Source organism: Abrus precatorius, unplaced genomic scaffold (genome assembly GCF_003935025.1).
Source record: "Abrus precatorius isolate BTA unplaced genomic scaffold, Abrus_2018 Scaffold7, whole genome shotgun sequence".
Taxonomy (NCBI): Eukaryota; Viridiplantae; Streptophyta; class Magnoliopsida; order Fabales; family Fabaceae; genus Abrus; species Abrus precatorius.
In genome coordinates this window covers 34980444-35003090 of record NW_020874417.1, presented here as the reverse complement: position 1 = coordinate 35003090, position 22647 = coordinate 34980444, and the positions used below count along the sequence as shown (strand labels likewise).

The following is a 22647-nucleotide window of genomic DNA, read 5'->3' as shown; positions in this document are numbered from 1 at the left end:
TATCAGTAATATTGGAACGATACTCTATTAAAATAATAATAAAAATTTACTATCATCTATGCATGTGCGATACTACTGCTACTTTGGCAAAAAAAAGCCCCGGATAAAAAAATAGTTTAGAATAAATCTTATTTTAAGAATTTGTTTTTAAATAAGTATTATTTAAATAAAAAAGCCATAGATAAGATCTAGTTAATGTTCTAAGGTTATTCTTGTCAGAAGCACAAATGTAGAACCACGCCAAAAAACCAAAACCTCATTATACTTCCAAACTTTCAGTCAGTAAAGGGAATAAATTCCTACTCCTCACTCATGGAGAATTGTCCCCAATCCATCTTTAGGAAAATGGTCTTTGATTAAGGGTTTCTCATACCAATATATTGTTGTCCGATGAAATTTGAGCAGCAAATAATCTCTTTCTTGCCTTGGTCGCCTGCATTAGCAAGACCACACAATTGAAACAAAATGTCTAGGGATATGCTACCTCAACAAGGGAATTCAATTTTATTAAGCAAAATCAAGAAGATAAAATGTTATACTTGATTGTGCTTTTAACTCCATGAAATCAAGAATAGTAAAGTTGGAATTTGGGGTTATAAAACAAAGGGTTTGAGGGTATACCTGTTGTTCCCAATTTATGCAACCGGTTATGATAGCAAGTAGAACAGTTTGAACAAAAGAGCCACTTTGTATACCAATCCAAAGCCCTATTCCTCTAAGTTGCACAAAAAATGCCAATAAGGCAGCAATTGGTATCCCACAGAGGTAAAAGGCCCCTAGATTGACAAAAACCCCTAGGTGTTGCCATCCACAACCTCTAGCAAATCCTGAACCAAATATTTGTTAATAAAATTTAGTTAAAAGTTAAAACCTGTCTTCTGTATAAAAATTTACTTAAGGACATTCAACAGGAAAGTTTACCTGTGAGAACACCTTGTATGCTGTCTAGTATAACAGATATACAAACCAAAGGGGCCATGACAGTGACATAATCAACAACTTCTTTCTCGTTGCTGAAAATGTAGCCAAAAACATGGCGGCATGCAAAGAGGGTTGCGCTTACTACACTTGTCTCCATCACTGCAAGAGACATTGCTGCTAACACAGCTACACGGGCACCATGTGAATTCCCCGCTCCTAATTCATTTGAAACCCTTGTGCTATAATTAGAGAGGAGAGACGATAATTAGTTTAGATATGTGCTCAAAGGAGTGACATATGGCATATGTTGAATGAATGTGTCTATGATGTAACCTTGCAGCAGCACCAATTCCAAAGGGTATTGTGTAGAGAGTCGAAATGGTGTTGAGACTGTAGAAAAATGACAGAATAAGTACAATCACATTAATTTACAAAATCTCCAAAGAGAAGATTAGTAGCAAAATGAAATTGTGGATCATGAATTGCAGTTTAAAAGGGGACCTATAAAGTATCATACATTGGGTTAAAAAGAAAAGCATAAATGTAGCATACATACCAAACGGATAGAACTGAAGTTTCAAGTTGTGGGTTAGGTAACAGCCCAGACAGCAAGACTAGCAGCTCAAATGACCACCATTCAAGGCTACAGCCATCAACATGTAGAAAACAAAAAATACATTACAGACTTTTTATGGAAAAACAATACATACGTTGTAGAAATTTGTGGGAAAAGGAAACTTTTTAATTACTTGATAATATGAATATGTGAAAATTCAGTTGAAAAGTAAGAAAAATCACCAAATCATTATTGCAGAAGGGATAGCAAAACGGAAGAACTCCCAAATTCCTTTGAACATCTCCACAGAAATGGGTGCGCGTGTTTTTGCACATGCAGAAGAGTATCTCATGTATAATCCAAGAAAGATCACATTTGACCATAATGAAATGCTAACAGCTAAAGCTCCACCAACATTTTTCAGTCCAGTCTTAAAAACCAATGCCCAACAAAGAGGTATATGGACGGAGAGAGTGACACAAGAAATTGTGAACATGGGAAGAAGCAAACTTTGCATTTGGAAATATCGAACTAATGGCTGCAGAATTGCATATGCAAAAAGTGCTGGAATAAGCCAAACTGTGAACTTCCCTGCTTCATGGGAAATTAGAGGGTCCTGGCCTATGAAAACTAGTATCTTTTCAATGTTGATCCAAAGGAGAGACAGGGGAAGACAAACCAATACTAGAGAAAATATAGCACTGTATGTTTGCATTCCAATTCTTTGATATTGCTGAGCTCCATAAGCCTGTCCACAAATTGTTTCCAATCCACTAGCCATTCCCATCTATTAGCACATGCACATTATCAATGCACTAAGTTACTGGGAGAAGAAAATAACGATAATTTTGAGCAGGCTAACATTCTAGAAATAGTTGTTAAAGAAGATAAACTGATTACTAAACACAAGCATTCTCTTTCGTTTGTGTCAAATGTCAATTCAACACTAAACGTAATATCATAGTTCTATCCGTAAGATAGCAGCTAGTGTTTTTTTTGTTCTGTTTTATTCTTGTTTTTGGGGTGCTGGTGGTGTGGTAAACTGGATGCGTGTTTCACTGTTGCTTTCTTTCTTTTCGAAGAATTTTATATATCTAATAGATTATCCATTGAAAGTTTAGTAGCTCTAATGTTGTTTCTTTTTCCTCTGAGTATAATTTCAATAAGCTAGTAATGCAAAGTTCATAAATGAAACACCATATTTTCCTGGGTTACTAGAGTCTCCCATTATATATAGTTTTCAGAATATACAAGAGGATTAAAATACCAGAAAGATTTCCATCAACGATCACTAGCAAACTACTCATGTAAACTTTATACTACATCTAATCCAAAACCTTGTGACATGAAGCATACAAGTCAATTTCACTTATCCCTTGCTCAACTTATTTTTGTATCAATTGTAGTACTTCTAGTCAACGTTATCACAATTCTCTTTCTTCCTCAAAGGGTAGTGCTCATTAGAAAATACAAGTGAAGAGAGTCATAAATGTAGAAACAAAACTCTCTCATTTAGCCATTATATCAGATTCAAAGCAACAAGAGACGGAACACCCTTTTCAAAAATATATAGTAACAAAATTAAATAACAAGAAATAATCAGAAGCAGTAAAAGAAGTGACGGAGTGGTAAGTAGTAAGTAGCATACAAGAAGACTAAAACCAGTGACCCCAGCAAGGGATATGGCTAAGGCGGCGCTAGAGAGATAAAGTTCACCCAGATGACCCACTATCATTGTTGACACAACTTGCAATAAATATTGTGAAGAGATCACAGCCACCATAGGCCCTGCTACACAGCAGATCCTCTTCATTTCTTCACTGAAAGCATGCCATGTAACTCTTTGTTGTTCCACATGTTTTTCTAGTAAATTCTCTTCCATGTTTTTCTGTGCTATCAATCCAGAATCGGAAAAAAAAGAGATGTGAGACGGTAAGACAGATCTTTGGTCCTCCTTTTTGGGGTTTGAACGCATTTTATATAATATATTACATTCTTTTTTTGTTTTTAGTCACTAAATTATGACTCAGTACCTTCCACGAGAGTCCATACAAAAACTTGGAATAGCATAGTTTGGAATATAAATATAAATATATGGAGGAAATACGCTGACACTCACATGCACTAACTCTTCCAAATCATCACTAATATCCATTACTAACATTAACATTACCTTATCTTTTACTTCCTTTTCTGAAAAAAAAACCGTCTTTCTTCTTTTAATCGTAATTTTTAAAATTGAACCCAGTCACCTGTTCTTCCCATCACTTTCAATGAATCACAGACCCTTTAAAAAAAATAACTTTTATATGTAAATTGTTAATATTAACGAGCATTCTTAAGAATATTTTTAAAGAAGCGATTTTTTTAAGAATTAATTTGTTTTTATATTATCTATATTTTTAAATTTTTTATATCTATTTCTATTTTTAATACAGTAATATTCACTCTTTTTTAAGTTTATTTAAATTATTTATTATAAAAATAATTTAATTTATTGTATAATGCATTAAAGCGTTACTACGTGGTTAAAAATTTGCTAAACAACTCAAAAAAATTAGTAAAATCCTATCCGTTGCTATGCGAAACTGTAGAAAATTAATTTTGAATTATTGAATGTAATTAAAATATATACTTAATTTAATTTAAATATTATATATTTATATCAAAAAGTATTTTTTATAATTAAAAATACTTTTGTAACTTTAAAATAAATAAATAATAAGCTAAATTGTCATTTACGCTGAAACTGTATGCACTCATTTGTTGCAGGCCTATGTTCAACTTTTATTTTAAAATAGTTATTTTTCTTCTGATTGAAAATAGCATAATTGCACGGTGACTGAAAAGAAAATTTAGTGTCAGACTTTAATAAATGTTGGTTGATTTACTCAGCAAAATTAATATCATTGGTCATTTACTTTAGAAATTTAACAATCATTGATTAATTTAATTTTTAAGGTTAAAGACAAATTGGCCGTCACGTACTAAAGTAAAGGATCAAAATGTCAGTCAATTGTAAAGATTATTATTTTTAGTAATTTTAATAATTAAGAAAATCAATAATTATATCCTTGGTAACTGATTTGACTAGAACTTTTACTCGTTTTTTTTATGATTCTATTTCGAATAATTTGGAATGATTGAAACATCCCCAATAACTTTTTTTTTCATTTTTTTTATACGGTGATATCAGGAAAAATATTGTATTATTAGGACATTTTTAGATATTTATAATATATTTAAAAAATGTGTATAATATATGTATATTAATTAAAATATATAATATCATTTTTTTAGCAATTAAAATCGTAAAATTGTGAAAATGTATATTGTAAATATGAAATATTATGTGGCCGCAAATATTGAATTATAGATTATTGTAATGGTGAAATAGTGAATCAATTATGAAAAGGGATCAGGTAAAGGCAATTACGTCTCCAACACTATGAGTGAGTATATGTGTTGGATTTTGCTTCTTCCTTATTGGATGGCAGAAGAGGGAGGACCACCTCCTGTGTTTTTGCTCATTTGTCGCAGCTCCTTGTCGTTATCATTTTTTATAACATATTTATTATGTTTTTTTTCTTGGTAATATAATAAGAAGATTGAAATCTATCATAGTTTTAATCATTTTTACATTACTGTTTAAAGATAAATTATCGTATAATTAAAATTGTTAATTTTCATAACTTGTCTCACCATCATTGGAATAAAACTTGACGTTGTACTCGATTTTGCAACATTTATAACCATAGTCATTATGTTATCAACTCAGTTTTACTACAATAGATTTGTTTTGGGGAAAATTTTTTACTGTTTGAATATGGCAATGTTTCTCGCTAGCCTATAAAGAAGGAAGATAATTTTTAAAAATATTTTTAGGTAGTAGTTAAAATTTATTAAAAATTTAAAATTATATAGATCTTATTATTTCTCACTTTTAAATTAATATTTCCCTTTTCATATTTTTGTAATTTTTAATACACAAATTTATATACACGGCTATTTTAACTTTACAAAGCAAATATAATATAACTAATTATAAATTCTCCTACTTTTTATTTCTACAAATCTTCCAAATATATTAAATAAAAAAGTATTTAATATATTTTATATTTTTAATATAATAACAAATCAACATATTCATTTAATACTTACTTTATAAAATAGAAAAAAAATTATCATAAAGATACAGCAAAGCTGATATAATATTGAATTATACAAAGGATCTACCAAAATTTACTTTTACAACAATGATAATTACTGCAATACAATACTTATATCACTCAACCTTTCAAATAAACATTACTTGACATTATATAACGAAGCTTTTCATATATTATTACATCTTATGCTATTGTGTAACAAAATCATATAATTTATTTATTCAAATGTATTAGACATTTAGACAGTACGACATAACAAAGTTATTATTTGAATTAAAATCTATCCTTTTATACCATAAAACTCATAAGTCATGATATTTAAAAATTTCTCAAATAATTTACCTTGATATATGTCCAGCTAGTGAGATTACTCTCCTTGAGTATTCGACTATCAAGTGCTTGCTCAACTTATCAGGTTTGTAAGCTTGAAAGAGTAAGACATGTCGTTGTTGCTGAAATGAGAAGTCCCATTGTTGTAGACACAAACATTTTCTCTTGTTAATCAATGGATTCGAGTATATGGGAAATGACTAATCTCTCACAAATAGCAAATTACAGTTACCAAAAGAAACGTTTACATATTAGTGATGGACATACCTCGAGCAGAATTTGCTCTTACAATAATATCAATGAGAATTAAAACATTCTCTCTTTCGTTTTCCACTAAATTATTATTCTTTGATACTCATTGCAAGATCAAACTGTCTCCCAATTATAGGAGTCAACTCGCAATGTGCTACTTCCTGAAGTTAGGTCCCATCTAGAAATGCACGTGTGTTGAATAATATTACTAATTGAGAGCACAAAATGTTCCTATAGCCTTCTCAAACCAGTCTATTGTCTGCTGAAAATTGGCCATCAAATAACCTCTTTCTTGCCTTGATTGCCTGCATCAGTAATTCCACACAATTCAAACAAAATGCCTAATGGGGGATACCACATCAACAACAACATTCAGTTTTCTCTAGCAACATCAAACTGGTAACCAGATGATGAACGATATACTTTATTGTCCTTTTTAACTTCGTGAAACCACTATTCATAATAAACTTGAAATTTGGGATTTTAACTTTTTAAGACAAAGGTTAGAGAGCATATTTACCTGCTGTTCCCAATTTATGCAACTGGTTATGATAGAAAGTAGAACACATTGAACAAAAGCACCGACTTGTACACCCATCCAAAGTCCTTTTCCTCCCAGCTGTACCCAAAATGCCAATGTGGCAGAAAATGGAATCCCACAGAGGTAGAAGGCACCTAGATTGACATAAACCCCTATGTGTTGCCATCCACAACCTCTAGCAATCCCTGAGCCAAACAATTGTAAAACAAGCTGAGAATGTTTGTATTCCATATGAAGTCTATCTAAGAATAGAGGGAAGTTTACCTGAAAGAACACCTTGTATACTGTCCAATATAACAGATATGCATATCAAAGGAGCCATGATAGTGACATAATCAACAACTTCCTTCTCATTGCTGAAAATATAACCAAAAACATGGCGACAGGCAAAAAGTGTACCGCTTACTACAGCTGTTTCCATGACTGCAAAAGACATTGCAGCCAACACAGCAACACGGGCAGCATGTGGATTCCCAGATCCTAATTCATTTGAAACCCTAGTGCTACAATGAGAGAGGAAAATGATAACTAGTTTAGATGTAGGCTCAAAGGTGTGACACGTAAAATACGTAGAATGAATATGTTTATGGCACCTAGCTGCAGCACCAATTCCAAAGGGTATTGTATAGAGAGTTGAAATGGTGTTGAGACTGTACAAAAATGACAGAGAATTAGCACAATCACATTAATTTACAAAATCTTTATATGTTTGTTTTAAAAAGAAAACAACAAAATTTAACAAACATACCAAATGGATAAAACTGAAGTCTCGAGTTTTGGATTTGGTAACAGCCCAGACAGCAAGATAAGCATTTCAAACGACCACCATTCAAGGCTACAGTAATCAACATGAAAAAAAAAATACATTAGAAACTGTTTTTAGGACAAATAAACACTTCATAATTTGACAAAATGAATATAGTTGAGCGGGAAGATAAATCACCAAATCATTACTGCAGAAGGGATAGCAAAACGAAAGAACTCTCCAGTTCCTTGGAACAGCTCCATAGAAATTGGTGTACGGGTTTTTGCACATGCAGAAGAGTATCTCATGTATAATCCAAGAAAAATCACATTTGACCATATTGAAATGCTCATTGCTAATGCTCCACCAACATTATTCAGTCTAGTCATGAATACCAATGCCCAGCAAAGAGGTATGTGAATAAAAAGAGTGACAAAAGAACTTATAAGCATGGGAAGAAGCAAACTTTGCATCTGGAAATATCGAACTAATGGCTGCAGAATTGCATGAGCAAAGAGTGCTGGAAGAAGCCAAATTATGAATTTCCCTGCTTCATGTGCAATTTGAGGGTCCTGGCCAATGGAAACTAGTATCCTTTCCATGCTGATCCAAAGGAAAGACAGGGGAAGACAAACGAATAAGAGGGAGAATATAGCATTATATGTTTGTATTCCAATTCTTTGGTATTGCTGAGCTCCATAAGCCTGTCCACAAATTGTTTCCAGTCCACTAGCCATTCCTGTCTATTAGCATGCGCAAATTACCATTGCACTAAGTTACTAGGGGAATAAAATAATGATTATTATGAGCGAGCCAACATCTTAGAAATAGTTGATAAAGAATATAAACTTGTTACTCTCAAACAATAATTCTACTTCATTGATACCTTTTAGTTTCGTTGATTTGTACCTCATTAATAATGTTAGACTGTAGTTCTAGTTATAGCATCTTTAATTCTTAAGGAATCATTGCTAAACAAGTTATACAATTAGAAGCAACAGAGTAGCATAGAGAAAGAGCAAAAAAGATAACGAATAACGATCCCCTAGGATAATAAAAATATGATTTTAATTTCGGAAAAATCACTCCACAAGTTGAGATTTCAAGTAATTTTTATATAAACTATTCTGTTATCTTTTAAATAAGATAATTAGAACGCAGTAGAAAAATAGAGGGCAGAGTTCATAAAAGATACACTAAACCCCCTAATTCCTAATCTCAAAATTTTAATATATTCTCGGCATGAGATATCACAAGAAAGAAAAAGCATTTATTAAATTATTTATTTAATTTTATTACATTGTCAATATAAAAAAAATTATGCTATCAATTAATTAGAATGCATAATAAATATAATTTTATATTAATTATTAGAAAATGAATATTTTTTTAATCAATAATTAAAACAGATGCGTGTTTAAATATATCTGGACATTTAAATTAAGTTATAATTATTTAGCAACTCTCCCAATTAGTATGACTTTTCACATTTACGTGCTAATATTAAACGTGGGGACCAGAGACTAAAGTTTTGAGATGAAACGATAGTAATAATGAATGGAGGAGAGAGAAAAAGATAATTGAGCTTACAAGAAGACTGAAACCAGAGACAGTAGCAAGAGAGATGGCCAAGGCGGCGCTGGAGAGATAGAGATCATTGTTGAGATGACCGACCAGCATTATTGACACAACTTGCAGCAAATATTGGGAAGCACTCACAGCCACCATAGGCCCTGCTATCTCAATGATCCTCTTCATTTCTTCACTCCATCCTTTCCATCTTATTATCTTCTTCTCACTGCTCTCTTTTCTTATTAGCGATACACTCTCTTCCATCTTTCTTCTGTTCTACCAGTACAAAGACCTTTTGCCTCAGTCACATACTGTGTTCTGTATATTCGTCTATTTATAATGTGCTTTTTTTTAACGCGTAATATAATTTGTCATGTTTTTCTTTTTCTTTTTCGAAAAAATGATTTTTTTTTCCACAGAAAATATCACACAATTGGATCCGAGAAGGCTCCAAGAAAATACGGTGACGACTTATATTTTTTTAATAATTACTAAGTTAATATTTTCAAAGTTCTATCATAAGTCTTCCCCATTCATTTAATTTAAAAATATTAAAATTAATTGTGCATCAAAGAAAATAATTAAAATGTATCTACAAATGAATCCAAATTACTTTTTTTTTCAAAATAAATATTTTTACCTTAAAAATAAAATAATTAATTTTACAACTTAAAACAAACAAATCTTTTTTCATTTTCGGACAACTTTCTTACTCTTTCTTACTATGTATTAGTAACTCTCCTCTTCATTGAGTCCGTTAACTCTCCTCTTCATTGAGTCCGTGAACAAATTAAGTGCTTCTTAGTTTTTTGTTCACGTTCCGATCGTATTTGTTATATATTTACTAATCTTTATTCTTTTTTATTTCATCAACATATATTTACTGATTTAAGTTTTTTTTTTGGGTCAACGCTATTTTTTTGTTGTCTAAAAGGTCAATAGTCAATACTAATCTAAGTATTGTATGGTCAACAAATGCTAATTGGGCCTGGACTCTCAGGTAATCGCAAGTCAAGTTGACTTGGTGGATACGTGGTGAATTTTCTTGAATTAGAGGGCCCAGTTGTTCTTTCGATGTCAATTAGAGGACCCAGTTTTTATTTTCATCTCGCAAATATTAATATCATTAAAATAACAACAAAATAATGTTGAGAAATACAAATGCAGATGATATAATATTATAAAACAAATTAATACTGTATAGATTAAAAAATTAAGAACAACAGTTGAATAATATCTTTAATTCAAATAATAATGAAATATTATTTTGACAAATAAATAGGTAAAGTAATATTATTATCGTATACAAACTTATCAAATAAATCATAAAGGTCAAACCATAATTATATGTACTCTTTATCTGTTTTAAATAATTAATAACATTGTAAATAATAGTTTTACAGATTGTCTTTTGAAAAAAAAAAGCATGCGGTCTTAATTTTTTTGAAATTATAAACAGTATTAAAAATTAATATTTTGTGTTTATTTTAAATATTTTTTAATAATATCTATTTATTGTTATGCTACTTTACTCTTTCAAATATTCATTTGATATTGAATTTGTCATTCAAACCTTTGTAATATTGAATAAGATCTGTAAATATTAAAGAATACATTTTTTTAAAAAAATTTACAACATCAATGTTTAATATTACAAATCTTTAAAATAAAATCAACATTAAATATAATACAGTTACTAATAAATATAGGTTTGTATGAACTCAAAATAAATAAGGTAATCGATATCGTTTTTTATTGGGCTAATTAAAATATTTTTAACTATTAATTAAAATTTATTAAAAATTAAAAAATTATATAAATCTTATTATTTCTCACTTTTAAATTAATATTTCCCTTTTCATATTTTTGTAATTTTTAATACACAAATTTAAATACACGCTACTTTTACTTTACAAAGCAAATATAATATAACTAATTATAAATTCTCCTACTTTTTATTTCTACAAATCTTCCAAATATATTAAATAAAAAAGTATTTAATATATTTTATATTTTTAATATAATAAAAAATCAACATTTTCATTTAATACTTACTTTATAAAATAGAAAAAAAATTATCATAAAGATACAGCAAAGCTGATATAATATAGAATTATACAAAGGACCTACCAAAATTTACTTTTACAACAATGATAATTACTGCAATACAATACTTATATCACTCAACCTTTCAAATAAACATTACTTGACATTATATAACGAAGCTTTTCATATATTATTACATCTTATGCTATTGTGTAACAAAATCATATAATTTATTTATTCAAATGTATTAGACATTTAGACAGTAAGACATAACAAAGTTATTATTTGAATTAAAATCTATCCTTTTATACCATAAAACTCATAAGTCATGATATTTAAAAATTTCTCAAATAATTTACCTTGATATATGTCCAGCTAGTGAGATTACTCTCCTTGAGTATTCGACTATCAAGTGCTTGCTCAACTTATCAGGTTTGTAAGCTTGAAAGAGTAAGACATGTCGTTGTTGCTGAAATGATAAGTCCCATTGTTGTAGACACAAACATTTTCTCTTGTTAATCAATGGATTAGAGTATATTGGAAATGACTAATCTCTCACAAATAGCAAATTACAGTTACCAAAAGAAACGTTTACATATTAGTGATGGACATACCTCGAGCAGAATTTGCTCTTACAATAATATCAATGAGAATTAAAACATTCTCTCTTTCGTTTTCCACTAAATTATTATTCTTTGATACTCATTGCAAGATCAAACTGTCTCCTAATTTTAGGAATCAACTCGCAATGTGCTATTTCCTGAAGTTAGGTCCCATCTAGAAATGCACGCGTGCTGAATAATATTAATAATTGGGAGCACAAAATGTTCCAATAGCCTTCTCAAACCAGTCTATTGTCTGCTGAAAATTGACAATCAAATAACCTCTTTCTTGCCTTGATTTCCTGCATCAGTAATTCCACACAATTCAAACCAAATGCCTAGAGGGGGATACCACATCAACAACAACATTCAGTTTTGGGATTTTAACTTTTTAAGACAAAGGTTAGAGAGCATATATACCTGCTGTTCCCAATTTATGCAACTGGTTATGATAGAAAGTAGAACACATTGAACAAAAGCACCGACTTGTACACCCATCCAAAGTCCTTTTCCTCCCAGCTGTACCCAAAATGCCAATGTGGCAGAAAATGGAATCCCACAGAGGTAGAAGGCACCTAGATTGACATAAACCCCTATGTGTTGCCATCCACAACCTCTAGCAATCCCTGAGCCAAACAATTGTAAAACAAGCTGAGAATGTTTGTATTCCATATGAAGTCTATCTAAGAATAGAGGGAAGTTTACCTGAAAGAACACCTTGTATACTGTCCAATATAACAGATATGCATATCAAAGGAGCCATGATAGTGACATAATCAACAACTTCCTTCTCATTGCTGAAAATATAACCAAAAACATGGCGACAGGCAAAAAGTGTACCGCTTACTACAGCTGTTTCCATGACTGCAAAAGACATTGCAGCCAACACAGCAACACGGGCAGCATGTGGATTCCCAGATCCTAATTCATTTGAAACCCTTGTGCTACAATTAGAGAGGAGAAATGATAACTAGTTTACGTTATAAATTTTATTTCTAATAGTTAATGTGGACAATACATATTATTTGTAGCATTTATATTAGGTATTTACATTTTGTTGAGCTCAATAAAAGTGATCTAATTTTAGATAACTTTTAGACTACTAATTAAAAATAATATGAATAAAGGAATATGGGCTCAATAAGTAGGAACTAGATTTGGCCCGTTAGGGTTGATAGGAACCCTAATTTAAAATCATAAAGTTAGTCATGGTTCCTAATATGCTAAAATAACAATACCTCTATGTGCCCCCATGACACGAGAAACATTAAAGAATTTAGTAATCTTGGCTGAGGAAGATAATTGTGCAAAAGGTTATTCTGCTGCAACCTCGAAAATCATTACACCAAAAGACTATTCCGCTCCAATCCTGAGTTAACGTCGATGGATCCAGGTATTCCTATAATCTTCTATCTCTATTCGATAATCTGACATAATGATTCTTGAGTTTTATTCAAATTCTCATATAGTTCAAAAGAAAAATTTCTAATAAGTGGTATCAAAGCTCCATTATTGTTAGATTATTGTATTTTAAGATTGATTGATTTCTATTTTCTAGGATCAATTTGGTTTTAGTTTATTTTTGGGTTCATTCGATGTTGGGGTTTGAAGTTCAAATGCATAATAATATGTAGATGTCTAAATGCTTATGCGTAATTTGCACATATATGATAACATGTGCCACATGATTATTATTAATATTTTTTTGTGATAACCCTCCTTTTTAATAATGCTTGGCATTCTTTGGAATCATATAAGTTGTCGAAAAATACATACATATGTATACATATAATTGTTGCATAAAATGATATAACATGTACATATGTGATTTATATTTGTCAAGACATTCTTGTTGAATGAGTAAAATTTCATTTGATAGATTATAGATCCTCTCCTTTTTTATTATTATTATTTGTTTAGTAATTTTTTAATTAAATTAGTTGATATAATATATTGCCAAAGCAGTCAGTATTGTAAAAATTGATTTAATAAAAAAATACATGGATATTAGCATGAGGTTATTCATGTGGATTGTGCTTCCACCCAAAAGTAAGATACAATTTGACTGAATATTCTTATGCTTATAACAGTAAATTTGTGACAATTATAAAGTTATTTATTCATGTGAATGATCTTCTGTCTAAAGATAAAATTTTACCTTACAGAACTTACTGTCAAAATTTGATCGTTGCGTGACAGTATTATTTATAAAACAACTTTCATGCCCAAAGGCATTTGGGATTAGTCGAGTGCTTGGTATCTTGTTGGATCTATAATAATAATTAGCATAAGGTTATTCATCTGGGTTGTGCTTCCACCCAAAAGTGAGACACAATTTGACTGAATATTCTTATGCCTATAACGGTAAATTTGTGACAGTTATAAAGTTATTTATTCATGTAGGTGATCTTCTGTCTAAAGATGGGATTTTACCTTATAGAATTTATTGTCAAAATTTGATCGTTGCGTGAGAGTACTATTTATAAACCAACTTTCATGCCTAAAGGCATTTGGGGTTGGTGGAGTGCTTGGTATCTTGTTGGATTTATAATAATAATTAGCATGAAGTTATTCATGTGAGTTGTGCTTCCACCCAAAGGTGAGACACAATTTGACCAAATATTCTTATGCCTGTGACGGTAAATTTGTGACAATTATAAAATTATTTATTCATGTGGGTAATCTTCTGTCTAAAGATGAGATTTTACCTTACAGAATTTATTGTCAAAATTTGATCTTTGCGTGAGAGTATCATTTACAAACTAACTTTTATGTCCAAAGGCATATGGAGTTAGTGGAGTGCTTGGTATCTTGTTGGATCTATAATAATAATTTTTTATGCTCAATTCCCATTTATTATCTACTATTCATGAGCATATAATTAATTGTGACTATATTATATTACAGTTGCTATTGCTAGTGCTACTAACATGTCTGCTCAAATTAATAGTATCCCTACGCTTAATGGAACAAATTTTAAGGTCTGGAAGGAAGTAGTAGAGATTATTCTTAATTGCATGGATCTTGATTTGGCACTTTGAGCTGATAAACCCACTTCAACTCCGGAGAAATTGGAGGAGGATAAGGTTGAAAAGTGGAAACGCTCAAACTGAATATGACTGATGATTATGAAGCAATCTGTTCCAGAAGTTTTTTTGAGGCTCTATTTTTTAGAGTAAGAGCGCTAAAGGTTTTCTTGATGTTGTTTCAGCAGTAATGAGAAGGCTGATGCAAGCAGTCTGCTTGCCAAGCTTATCTTTATGAGATACAAAGGCAAATGAAACATAAGAGAGTACATTATGGAAATATCTAATCTTGCATCAAAATTGAAAGCACTAAAGTTAGAGTTGTCTGATGACTTATTCATGCATTTAGTTTTGATTTCACTTCCTGCACAATTTGGTAATTCAAGGTTTGTTATAATACTTAAAAAGATAAATTGACCTTGAATAAATTAATTTCTCACTGTGTGCAAGAGGAGGAAAGACAATAAAGAGAACAAACTGAAAGTGTTTATTTGGCTTTAAACTCTCAAAATAAAAAGAGAAATAATTATACGGATGTTGTAGAAATGACTTTTCAGCTAAAGAAAGCCAAAAAGGAAGAGAAAAATTTCTACCTGTTTCTTTTGTAAGAAACTTGGGCACATGAAAAAAGAATGTCCCAAGTACGCCACCTGGCGTGTAAAGAAAGGTAATTTTCTTTCTTTTGTTTATTCTGAAGTAAGTTCAACTTTTGTACCACATGATACTTTTTGAGTAGATTATGGAGCTACTACTCACATTAGCATATCCATGTAGGGTTGTCTTTGGAGCCGACTGCCGAGTGATAATAAAAGATTTATCTACGTGGGTGATGGCAACAAGGTCACAGTGGAGGCTATTGAGACATTTAGATTACAGTTAAAAATTGGATTTCATTTAGATTTATTTAAGACTTTTGTTGTACCGTCTTTTAAGCAAAATTTGGTTTTTATTTCTAGTTTGGACAAATTTGATTTTTCTTGTTCATTTAGAAATAATAAATTTAACCTCTGTCAAAATTCAAATGTTGTTGGTTCTGATTCTTTAATTGATAATTTATACTTGCTAGATGCAATTAGTTCCAATAAAAAAGTTTTTCACGTCGATTCTCGTGGTATAAAATGTAAAATAAATAAGAACTCAGCCACTTTATGGCATAAATGTTTAGATTATATCTCTAAACAGAGAATTCAAAGACTTGTGTCAGATGAGATTCTTGGACCCTTAGACTTGTCAGACTTTGAGATTTGCATTGAGTGTATTAAGGGTAAACAAACAAATTCTAGAGAATTAGGTGCCGAAAGATCTAAGGATGTTTTGAAATTAATTCACACTGATATTTATGGACCATTTCCTATGACATCTTGGAATAGATCATTTCCTACATTCATAGATGATTATTTAAGACACGGTTACCTATTTTAATTCATGAGAAGTATCAATCCTTATATGTTTTTATATCTTTTAAAGTTGTTATTTTGTTGGTTATCTTAAACGCTCTTGGGGCAATAAATTTTACAATCCCACTATTAATCATTCTTTGAGACAGAGAATGTAAGATTCTTTAAGGATGTTGAGTTTAGGAAGGAAGAGAATATAAGAAATATTGTCTTTGAGGAAGAACCTGTCATTAACAATGATTAAGTTCTCGTGAAATTTTAATAGTGTCTTTAAGTAAGAAACTTAAGAAATTTGATAAAATAAAGAAGGCTTAATATCTTTCATTGTTCCCAAAACAATTAGCAATTTCTTTATAGGATATTGTGTAGGTATTAGAAGTTTCATCAAATTGTTATCTCATATGATTTTAAAGCAAATAAAGTTGATAATTGTATTTATCATAAGTTCAATAGGAGTAAATATATGTTTTTGGTGTTATATGTCAATGATATACTGCTTGTTAGCAGTGATATAGGCTTATTGTACGAAATCAAGAGATTTTTTTTACAAAGAATTTTTTTTTTTAAAATGAAAGATCTTGGTGAAGCCTCTTTTGTATCATAAAGTTAAGATACTCAGAGATCATTCTTATGGTATCATAAAGTTATCACAAGAAAACTATATCAAAAAAGTTTTGGATAGATTCGGCATGAAATATAAAAGATTCTCTATGCTTCAGCGGTGAGAAATCTAATGTGCTTAAGTTTGCACTCGACCTAATATAGCATTTATAATGAGAGTTTTAAGCAGATACTTAAGCAATCTTTGGATGCACCATTGGAAGGCAGTAAAGCGTATAATGCACTATTTGAAGAGAACAAAAGAGATATATACTCATTTATCAGGAGTCCAACAATTTAGATATTATTAAGTACTTTGACTCTGATTTTGCTGGATGTCAAGACAGCAAAAGCTCCATACATGGAAATATCTTTATGTTGGCTGTAGGAGCTATCTCTTGAAAGTCTGTTAAACAAACTATTATGGCTCCTTCAACCATGACTGTAGAGTTCATTCCTTATTTTGAAACGTCCCATATACACTATATGTTTGATCTTTCCTTTGCATCTTCTAAAGAATAAAATTAGTGTTTGTCATTATGCTCTACTTAAATTTTGCAATAATTATATTGCATTTTGGATTGATCTCTATAAAGAATAAAGTTTAGACTAGTTGGAAATACACATGACTAAGATCACATTGCATGTAATTTCCATGCCACTTATTCATATTTGATCTATGTTATTGAGTACATACAATTGTGGTGATCATTGTGGTTTAGTCACATTGGATTATGGTAAAAGTTGCAATGGTTCCCTGTTGTTGTATGAGATGGACCAAATTGTATAAGAGGAGTCTAAAAATGAATAACGTACAGTTACACGCATAAAGAATTTTTGTGATATAAATACTTAAATGAATATGAAGCCCAATGAGAGATTGTTAGAAATTTTATTTCTAATAGTTAATGTGGACAATACATATTATTTATAGCATTTATATTAGCTATTTACATTTTGTTGTGTTCAATAAAAATAATCTAATTTTGGAGAGCCTTTAAACTGCTAATAAAAAATAATATGAATAAAAAAATATCAGCTCAACAAGTGGAGATTGGATTTAGTCCGTTAGGGGTTGATGGGAATCTTAATAGATTTAAAATCATAAAGTTAGTCATAATCCCTAATATGCTAAAATAACAATACATCTCTCTTTGCCCCATCACAAGAGAAACATCAAGTCTTGTAAAAGAATCCGTTAATTTTAGGCTGAAGAAGATTATTGTACCAAAAAGTTATTTTGCTGTAACCTCAAAGATCATTACACCAAAAGGCTAATAGTTGAGTTTTATTTAAATTCCCAAAGGGAAATTTCTAACAGTTTAGATGTATGCTAAAAGGTGTGATACTTAAAAAATACGTAGAATGAATATGTTTATGGTACCTAGCTGCAGCACCAATTCCAAAGGCTATTGCATAAAGAGTTGAAATGGTGTTGAGACTGTACAAAAATGACAGAGAATTAGCACAATCACATTAATTTACAAAATCGTTATATGTTGTTTTAAAAAGAAAACAACAAAATTTAACAAACATACCAAATGGATAAAACTGAAGTCTCGAGTTTTGGATTTGGTAACAGCCCAGACAGCAAGATAAGCAGTTCAAACGACCACCATTGAACGCTACAGTAATCAACATGAAAAAAAATTACATTATAAACTCTTTTTAGGACAAATAAACACTTCATAATTTGGTAAAATGAATATAGTTGAACAGGTAGATAAATCACCAAATCATTACAGCAGAAGGGATAGCAAAACGAAAGAACTCTCCAGTTCCTTGGAACAGCTCCATAGAAATTGGTGCACGGGTTTTTGCACATGCAGAAGAGTATCTCATGTATAATCCAAGAAAAATCACATTTGACCATATTGAAATGCTCATTGCTAATGCTCCACCAACATTATTCAGTCCAGTCATGAATACCAATGCCCAGCAAAGAGGTATGTGAATAAAAAGAGTGACAAAAGAACTTATAAGCATGGGAAGAAGCAAACTTTGCATCTGGAAATATCGAACTAATGGCTGCAGAATTGCATGAGCAAAGAGTGCTGGAAGAAGCCAAATTATGAATTTCCCTGCTTCATGTGCAATTTGAGGGTCCTGGCCAATGGAAACTAGTATCCTTTCCATGCTGATCCAAAGGAAAGACAGGGGAAGACAAACGAATAAGAGGGAGAATATAGCATTATATGTTTGTATTCCAATTCTTTGGTATTGCTGAGCTCCATAAGCCTGTCCACAAATTGTTTCCAGTCCACTAGCCATTCCTGTCTATTAGCATGCGCAAATTACCATTGCACTAAGTTACTAGGGGAATAAAATAATGATTATTATGAGCGAGCCAACATCTTAGAAATAGTTGATAAAGAATATAAACTTGTTACTCTCAAACAATAATTCTACTTCATTGATACCTTTTAGTTTCGTTGATTTGTACCTCATTAATAATGTTAGACTGTAGTTCTAGTTATAGCATCTTTAATTCTTAAGGAATCATTGCTAAACAAGTTACACAAATAGAAGCAACAGAGTAGCATAGAGAAAGAGCAAAAAATAGTTGCTTCTAAAAGCAATCGTATTATATTAGAAGACGAGAAAACCACTATGCAACCAAAAACCATTTTAAAGATAACGAATAAGATGCCCTAGGATGATAAAATTAATATTGTAATTTCAGAAAAATCACTCTACAAGTTGAGATTTCAAGTAATTTGTATATAGACTATTCTGTTATCTTTTAAATAAGATAATTAGAACGCAGTGGAAAAATAGAGGGCATAGTTCATAAAAGATACACTGAACCCCCTAATTCCTAATCTCAAAATTTTAATATATTCTCGGCACGAGATATCACAAGAAAAAAAAAGCATTTATTAAATTATTTATTTAATTTTATTACATTGTCAATATAAAAAAATTATGGTATCAATTAATTAGAAAATGAATATTTTTTTCATCAATAATTAAAACAGACGTGTGTTTAAATATATCTGTACATTTAAATTAAGTTATAATTATTTTGCAACTCTCCCAATTAGTATTACCCTTTTCACATTTATGTGCTAAAATTAAATATGTGGACCAGAGACTAAGGTTTTGAGATGAAATAATAGTATTAAGAATGAGAGAGGAGAGAAAAAGATAATTGAGCTTACAAGAAGACTGAAACCAGAGACAGTAGCAAGAGAGATGGCCAAGGCGGCGCTGGAGAGATAGAGATCATCATCGAGATGACCAACCATCATTATTGACACAACTTGCAGCAAATATTGGGAAGCACTCACAGCCACCATAGGCCCTGCTATCTCAATGATCCTCTTCATTTCTTCACTCAGCCCTTTCCAGCTTATTCTCTTCTTCTTACTACTCTCTTTTCTTGTTAGCGATACACTCTCTTCCATCTTTCTTCTGTTCTACCAGTCCAAAGACCTTTTGCCTCAGTCATATACTATGTGTTCTGTATATTCACATTCTTTTGCTTTTTCTAAATTAAGGACCATAAAATGATCGGTTATATTCATCTATTTATTATACTGTGCTTAGTTTTTTTAACGCTTAATATAATTTGTCATGTTTTTCTTTTGCTTTTTTGAAAAAATGATTTTTTTTTTCTTTCCATAGAAAATATCACACAATTGGATCCGAGAAGGCTCCAAGAAAATACGGTGACGACTTATATTTTTTAATAATTACTAAGTTAATATTTTCAAAGTTCTTGCATGAGTCTTCCCCATTCATTTAATTTAAAAATATTAAAATTAATTTGTATCAAAGAAAATAATTAAAATTTAGATAAATGAATCCAAATTACTTTTTTTTTAAAATAAACATTTTTACTTTAAAAATAGAATAATTAATTTTACAACTTAAAACAAATAAATCCTTTTTTTCATTTTCAGATAACTTTCTTATTATTAGTAATTGTCCTCTTAATTGAGTCCGTGAACAAATTAAGTGCTTTTTTGCTTTTTGTTTTGTGATTAGAATGTTGAGAATCGATTCTTAAGGAGTAAATCAATAGATGTTTTCATTTGTCGATTTCTGAATAATCGTTTTGTTCACGTTCCGATCGTGACTGTCATATATTTACTAATCTTTGTTCTTTATTTTTTTTATTATTTCATCAACATATATTTACTAATTTTTGGGGTCAACGCTATTTTTTTTGTTGTCTAAAAGGTCAATAGTCAATACTAATCTAAGTATAGTATGGTCAACAAATGCTAATTGGGCCTGGACTCTCAAGTAATTGCTACTCCTTAGGTTAGTTGACTTGTGGATATGTGGTGAATTTTCTTAAATTAGAGGGCCCAGTTTTTCTTTTGATGTCAATTAGAGGACCCAGTCTTTATTTTCATCTTGCAAATGTCCAAATAATATTAATATCATTAAAATAGCAATAAAATAATGTTGAGAAATACAAATGCAGATGATATAATATTATAAAACAAATTAATACTGCATAGATTAGAAAATTAAGAACAATAGTTGAATAATATATTTAATTCAAATAATAATGAAATATTATTTTAAAAATAAATAGGTAAAGTAAAATTATTATCGTATACAAACTTATCAAATAAATCATAAAGGTATAACCATAATTATATGTACTCTTTATATGTTTTAAATAATTAATAACATTGCAAATAATAGTTTTACAAATTGTCTTTTAGAAAAAATGCACGCAGTCTGAATTTTTTGAAATTATAAACAGTATTAAAAATGAATATTTTGTGTTTATTTTAAATATTTTGTTATAATATCTATTTATTGTTATGCTACTTTACTCTTTCAAATATTCATTTGATATTGAATTTGTCATTTAAACTTTTGTAATATTGAATAAGATCTGTAAATATTAAAAAAATACATTTTTTTTTTAAATTTACAACATCAATTTTTAGTATTACAAATCTTTAAATATAATACAGTTACTAATAAATATAGGTTTGTATGAACTCAAAATAAATAAGGTAATCGATATCGTTTTTTATTGGGCTAATTTAAAAAAAAAAACTGCCTAATCTTTTCAATTCTTAGAAAAAGTTTAGTTGAACAAAACATTACTCACAGGCTATATTATATAGCCAAAATTTATCGGTTATAAAATTTAAGAAAAATGTTTGGATTTAAAATAAATACAATTGAAAAATCAAATAGCAAAATAATTTTTTTTATAAATTAAAATTAGTTTATATATTTTAATTTTTTTAAAATGCTTTCATATTTAGTTTTTAAAATTTTATAAAGTATAATTTTTTGTAATTTAGAAGAGAATTGCTATTTTTTTTATATAAAATCTTTGATCCTATAAATATTTACCTAAAAGCTTACTTGAATTGGACCCTAATGTAAAAGTAATTAATTAATAAATAATATTAAAAATCATAGTAAAAATAATTTTCCTATTCTCAATTCTTAGATATGATTTTAAACATGTAAAAATAATAAATTTTAATAAAAATATTTTTTATTTTTGAATAAAAATTTATATTTTAATTACATAAAATTAATTGTACGAATTTAGATTAATATTTTGTATTAAAAATTATTCATAACATTAAATATTACAATTTTAATAAAAATAAGTAGTTTTACTTAGTTTGAATAGTTTTGTGTAAATAAACGTGGGTACTGATAGTTTGCAGGATCAAACGGACGTTATAATGAAAACAGCGAAAGCAATTGTTAATATTTATCATCAAATCAAAATTGAGAATTATTTTTTGTATGAATTGTTAATATATATATATATATATATATATGCCCCTGACATTTTCACCACCTATTTAGGGTAGTTTTCAACTTTATTAGATAAGAACTTAAATCTTAAAGACTCCAAATCCCCATTAACTTATGAACTAATATTAACCCTTATGCC

At 29.8% G+C, this 22647-nt stretch overlaps 3 protein-coding genes across 4 annotated transcripts; all 3 read right to left on the bottom strand.

The window, feature by feature from the left end:
- Positions 1-137: 137 nt before the first annotated feature.
- Positions 138-3426, bottom strand: LOC113870824 (protein DETOXIFICATION 12-like). Of its 2 annotated transcripts, none has more exons than XM_027507312.1 (7): positions 3126-3426; positions 1720-2264; positions 1478-1564; positions 1255-1311; positions 922-1160; positions 622-827; positions 138-433 (listed from the first exon to the last, which is right to left on the bottom strand). In XM_027507312.1, the coding sequence occupies exons 1-7, from the start codon at positions 3357-3359 to the stop codon at positions 368-370; spliced, it is 1434 nt and encodes a 477-aa protein (XP_027363113.1). In that variant the 5' UTR covers positions 3360-3426; the 3' UTR covers positions 138-367. The 2 variants fall into 2 exon arrangements, with proteins under 2 accessions (XP_027363113.1, XP_027363114.1); XM_027507313.1 differs by having other exon boundaries at positions 203-433; positions 1720-2300; positions 3126-3227.
- A 2350-nt stretch (positions 3427-5776) lies between these two features.
- Positions 5777-9410, bottom strand: LOC113870823 (protein DETOXIFICATION 12-like). Its single transcript, XM_027507311.1, has 7 exons — positions 9105-9410; positions 7713-8257; positions 7518-7604; positions 7363-7419; positions 7034-7272; positions 6749-6954; positions 5777-6533 (listed from the first exon to the last, which is right to left on the bottom strand). The coding sequence occupies exons 1-7, from the start codon at positions 9348-9350 to the stop codon at positions 6471-6473; spliced, it is 1443 nt and encodes a 480-aa protein (XP_027363112.1). The 5' UTR covers positions 9351-9410; the 3' UTR covers positions 5777-6470.
- A 2563-nt stretch (positions 9411-11973) lies between these two features.
- Positions 11974-19205, bottom strand: LOC113870825 (protein DETOXIFICATION 12-like). Its single transcript, XM_027507314.1, has 6 exons — positions 18490-19205; positions 18296-18382; positions 18142-18198; positions 12440-12678; positions 12155-12360; positions 11974-12036 (listed from the first exon to the last, which is right to left on the bottom strand). The coding sequence occupies exons 1-6, from the start codon at positions 19026-19028 to the stop codon at positions 11974-11976; spliced, it is 1191 nt and encodes a 396-aa protein (XP_027363115.1). The 5' UTR covers positions 19029-19205.
- Between the last annotated feature and the right edge of the window lie 3442 nt (positions 19206-22647).

Excerpts from the sequence above, each read along its gene's own strand:
- LOC113870824 (XM_027507312.1), bottom strand. The coding sequence starts at position 3,359 with ATGGAAGAGAATTTACTAGAAAAACATGTGGAACAACAAAGAGTTACA. Across the intron at positions 2,265-3,125 it reads TCACTGGTTTTAGTCTTCTT|ATGGGAATGGCTAGTGGATT; the intron begins GTATGCTACTTA and ends ATGTGCTAATAG. Across the intron at positions 1,565-1,719 it reads CCTTCTGCAATAATGATTTG|CCTTGAATGGTGGTCATTTG; the intron begins GTGATTTTTCTT and ends TGATGGCTGTAG.
- LOC113870823 (XM_027507311.1), bottom strand. The coding sequence starts at position 9,350 with ATGGAAGAGAGTGTATCGCTAATAAGAAAAGAGAGCAGTGAGAAGAAG. Across the intron at positions 7,273-7,362 it reads GGAATTGGTGCTGCAGCTAG|CACTAGGGTTTCAAATGAAT; the intron begins GTGCCATAAACA and ends CTCTCATTGTAG. Across the intron at positions 6,955-7,033 it reads TATACAAGGTGTTCTTTCAG|GGATTGCTAGAGGTTGTGGA; the intron begins GTAAACTTCCCT and ends TGTTTGGCTCAG.
- LOC113870825 (XM_027507314.1), bottom strand. The coding sequence starts at position 19,028 with ATGGCTAGTGGACTGGAAACAATTTGTGGACAGGCTTATGGAGCTCAG. Across the intron at positions 18,383-18,489 it reads CCTTCTGCTGTAATGATTTG|CGTTCAATGGTGGTCGTTTG; the intron begins GTGATTTATCTA and ends TGATTACTGTAG. Across the intron at positions 12,361-12,439 it reads TATACAAGGTGTTCTTTCAG|GGATTGCTAGAGGTTGTGGA; the intron begins GTAAACTTCCCT and ends TGTTTGGCTCAG.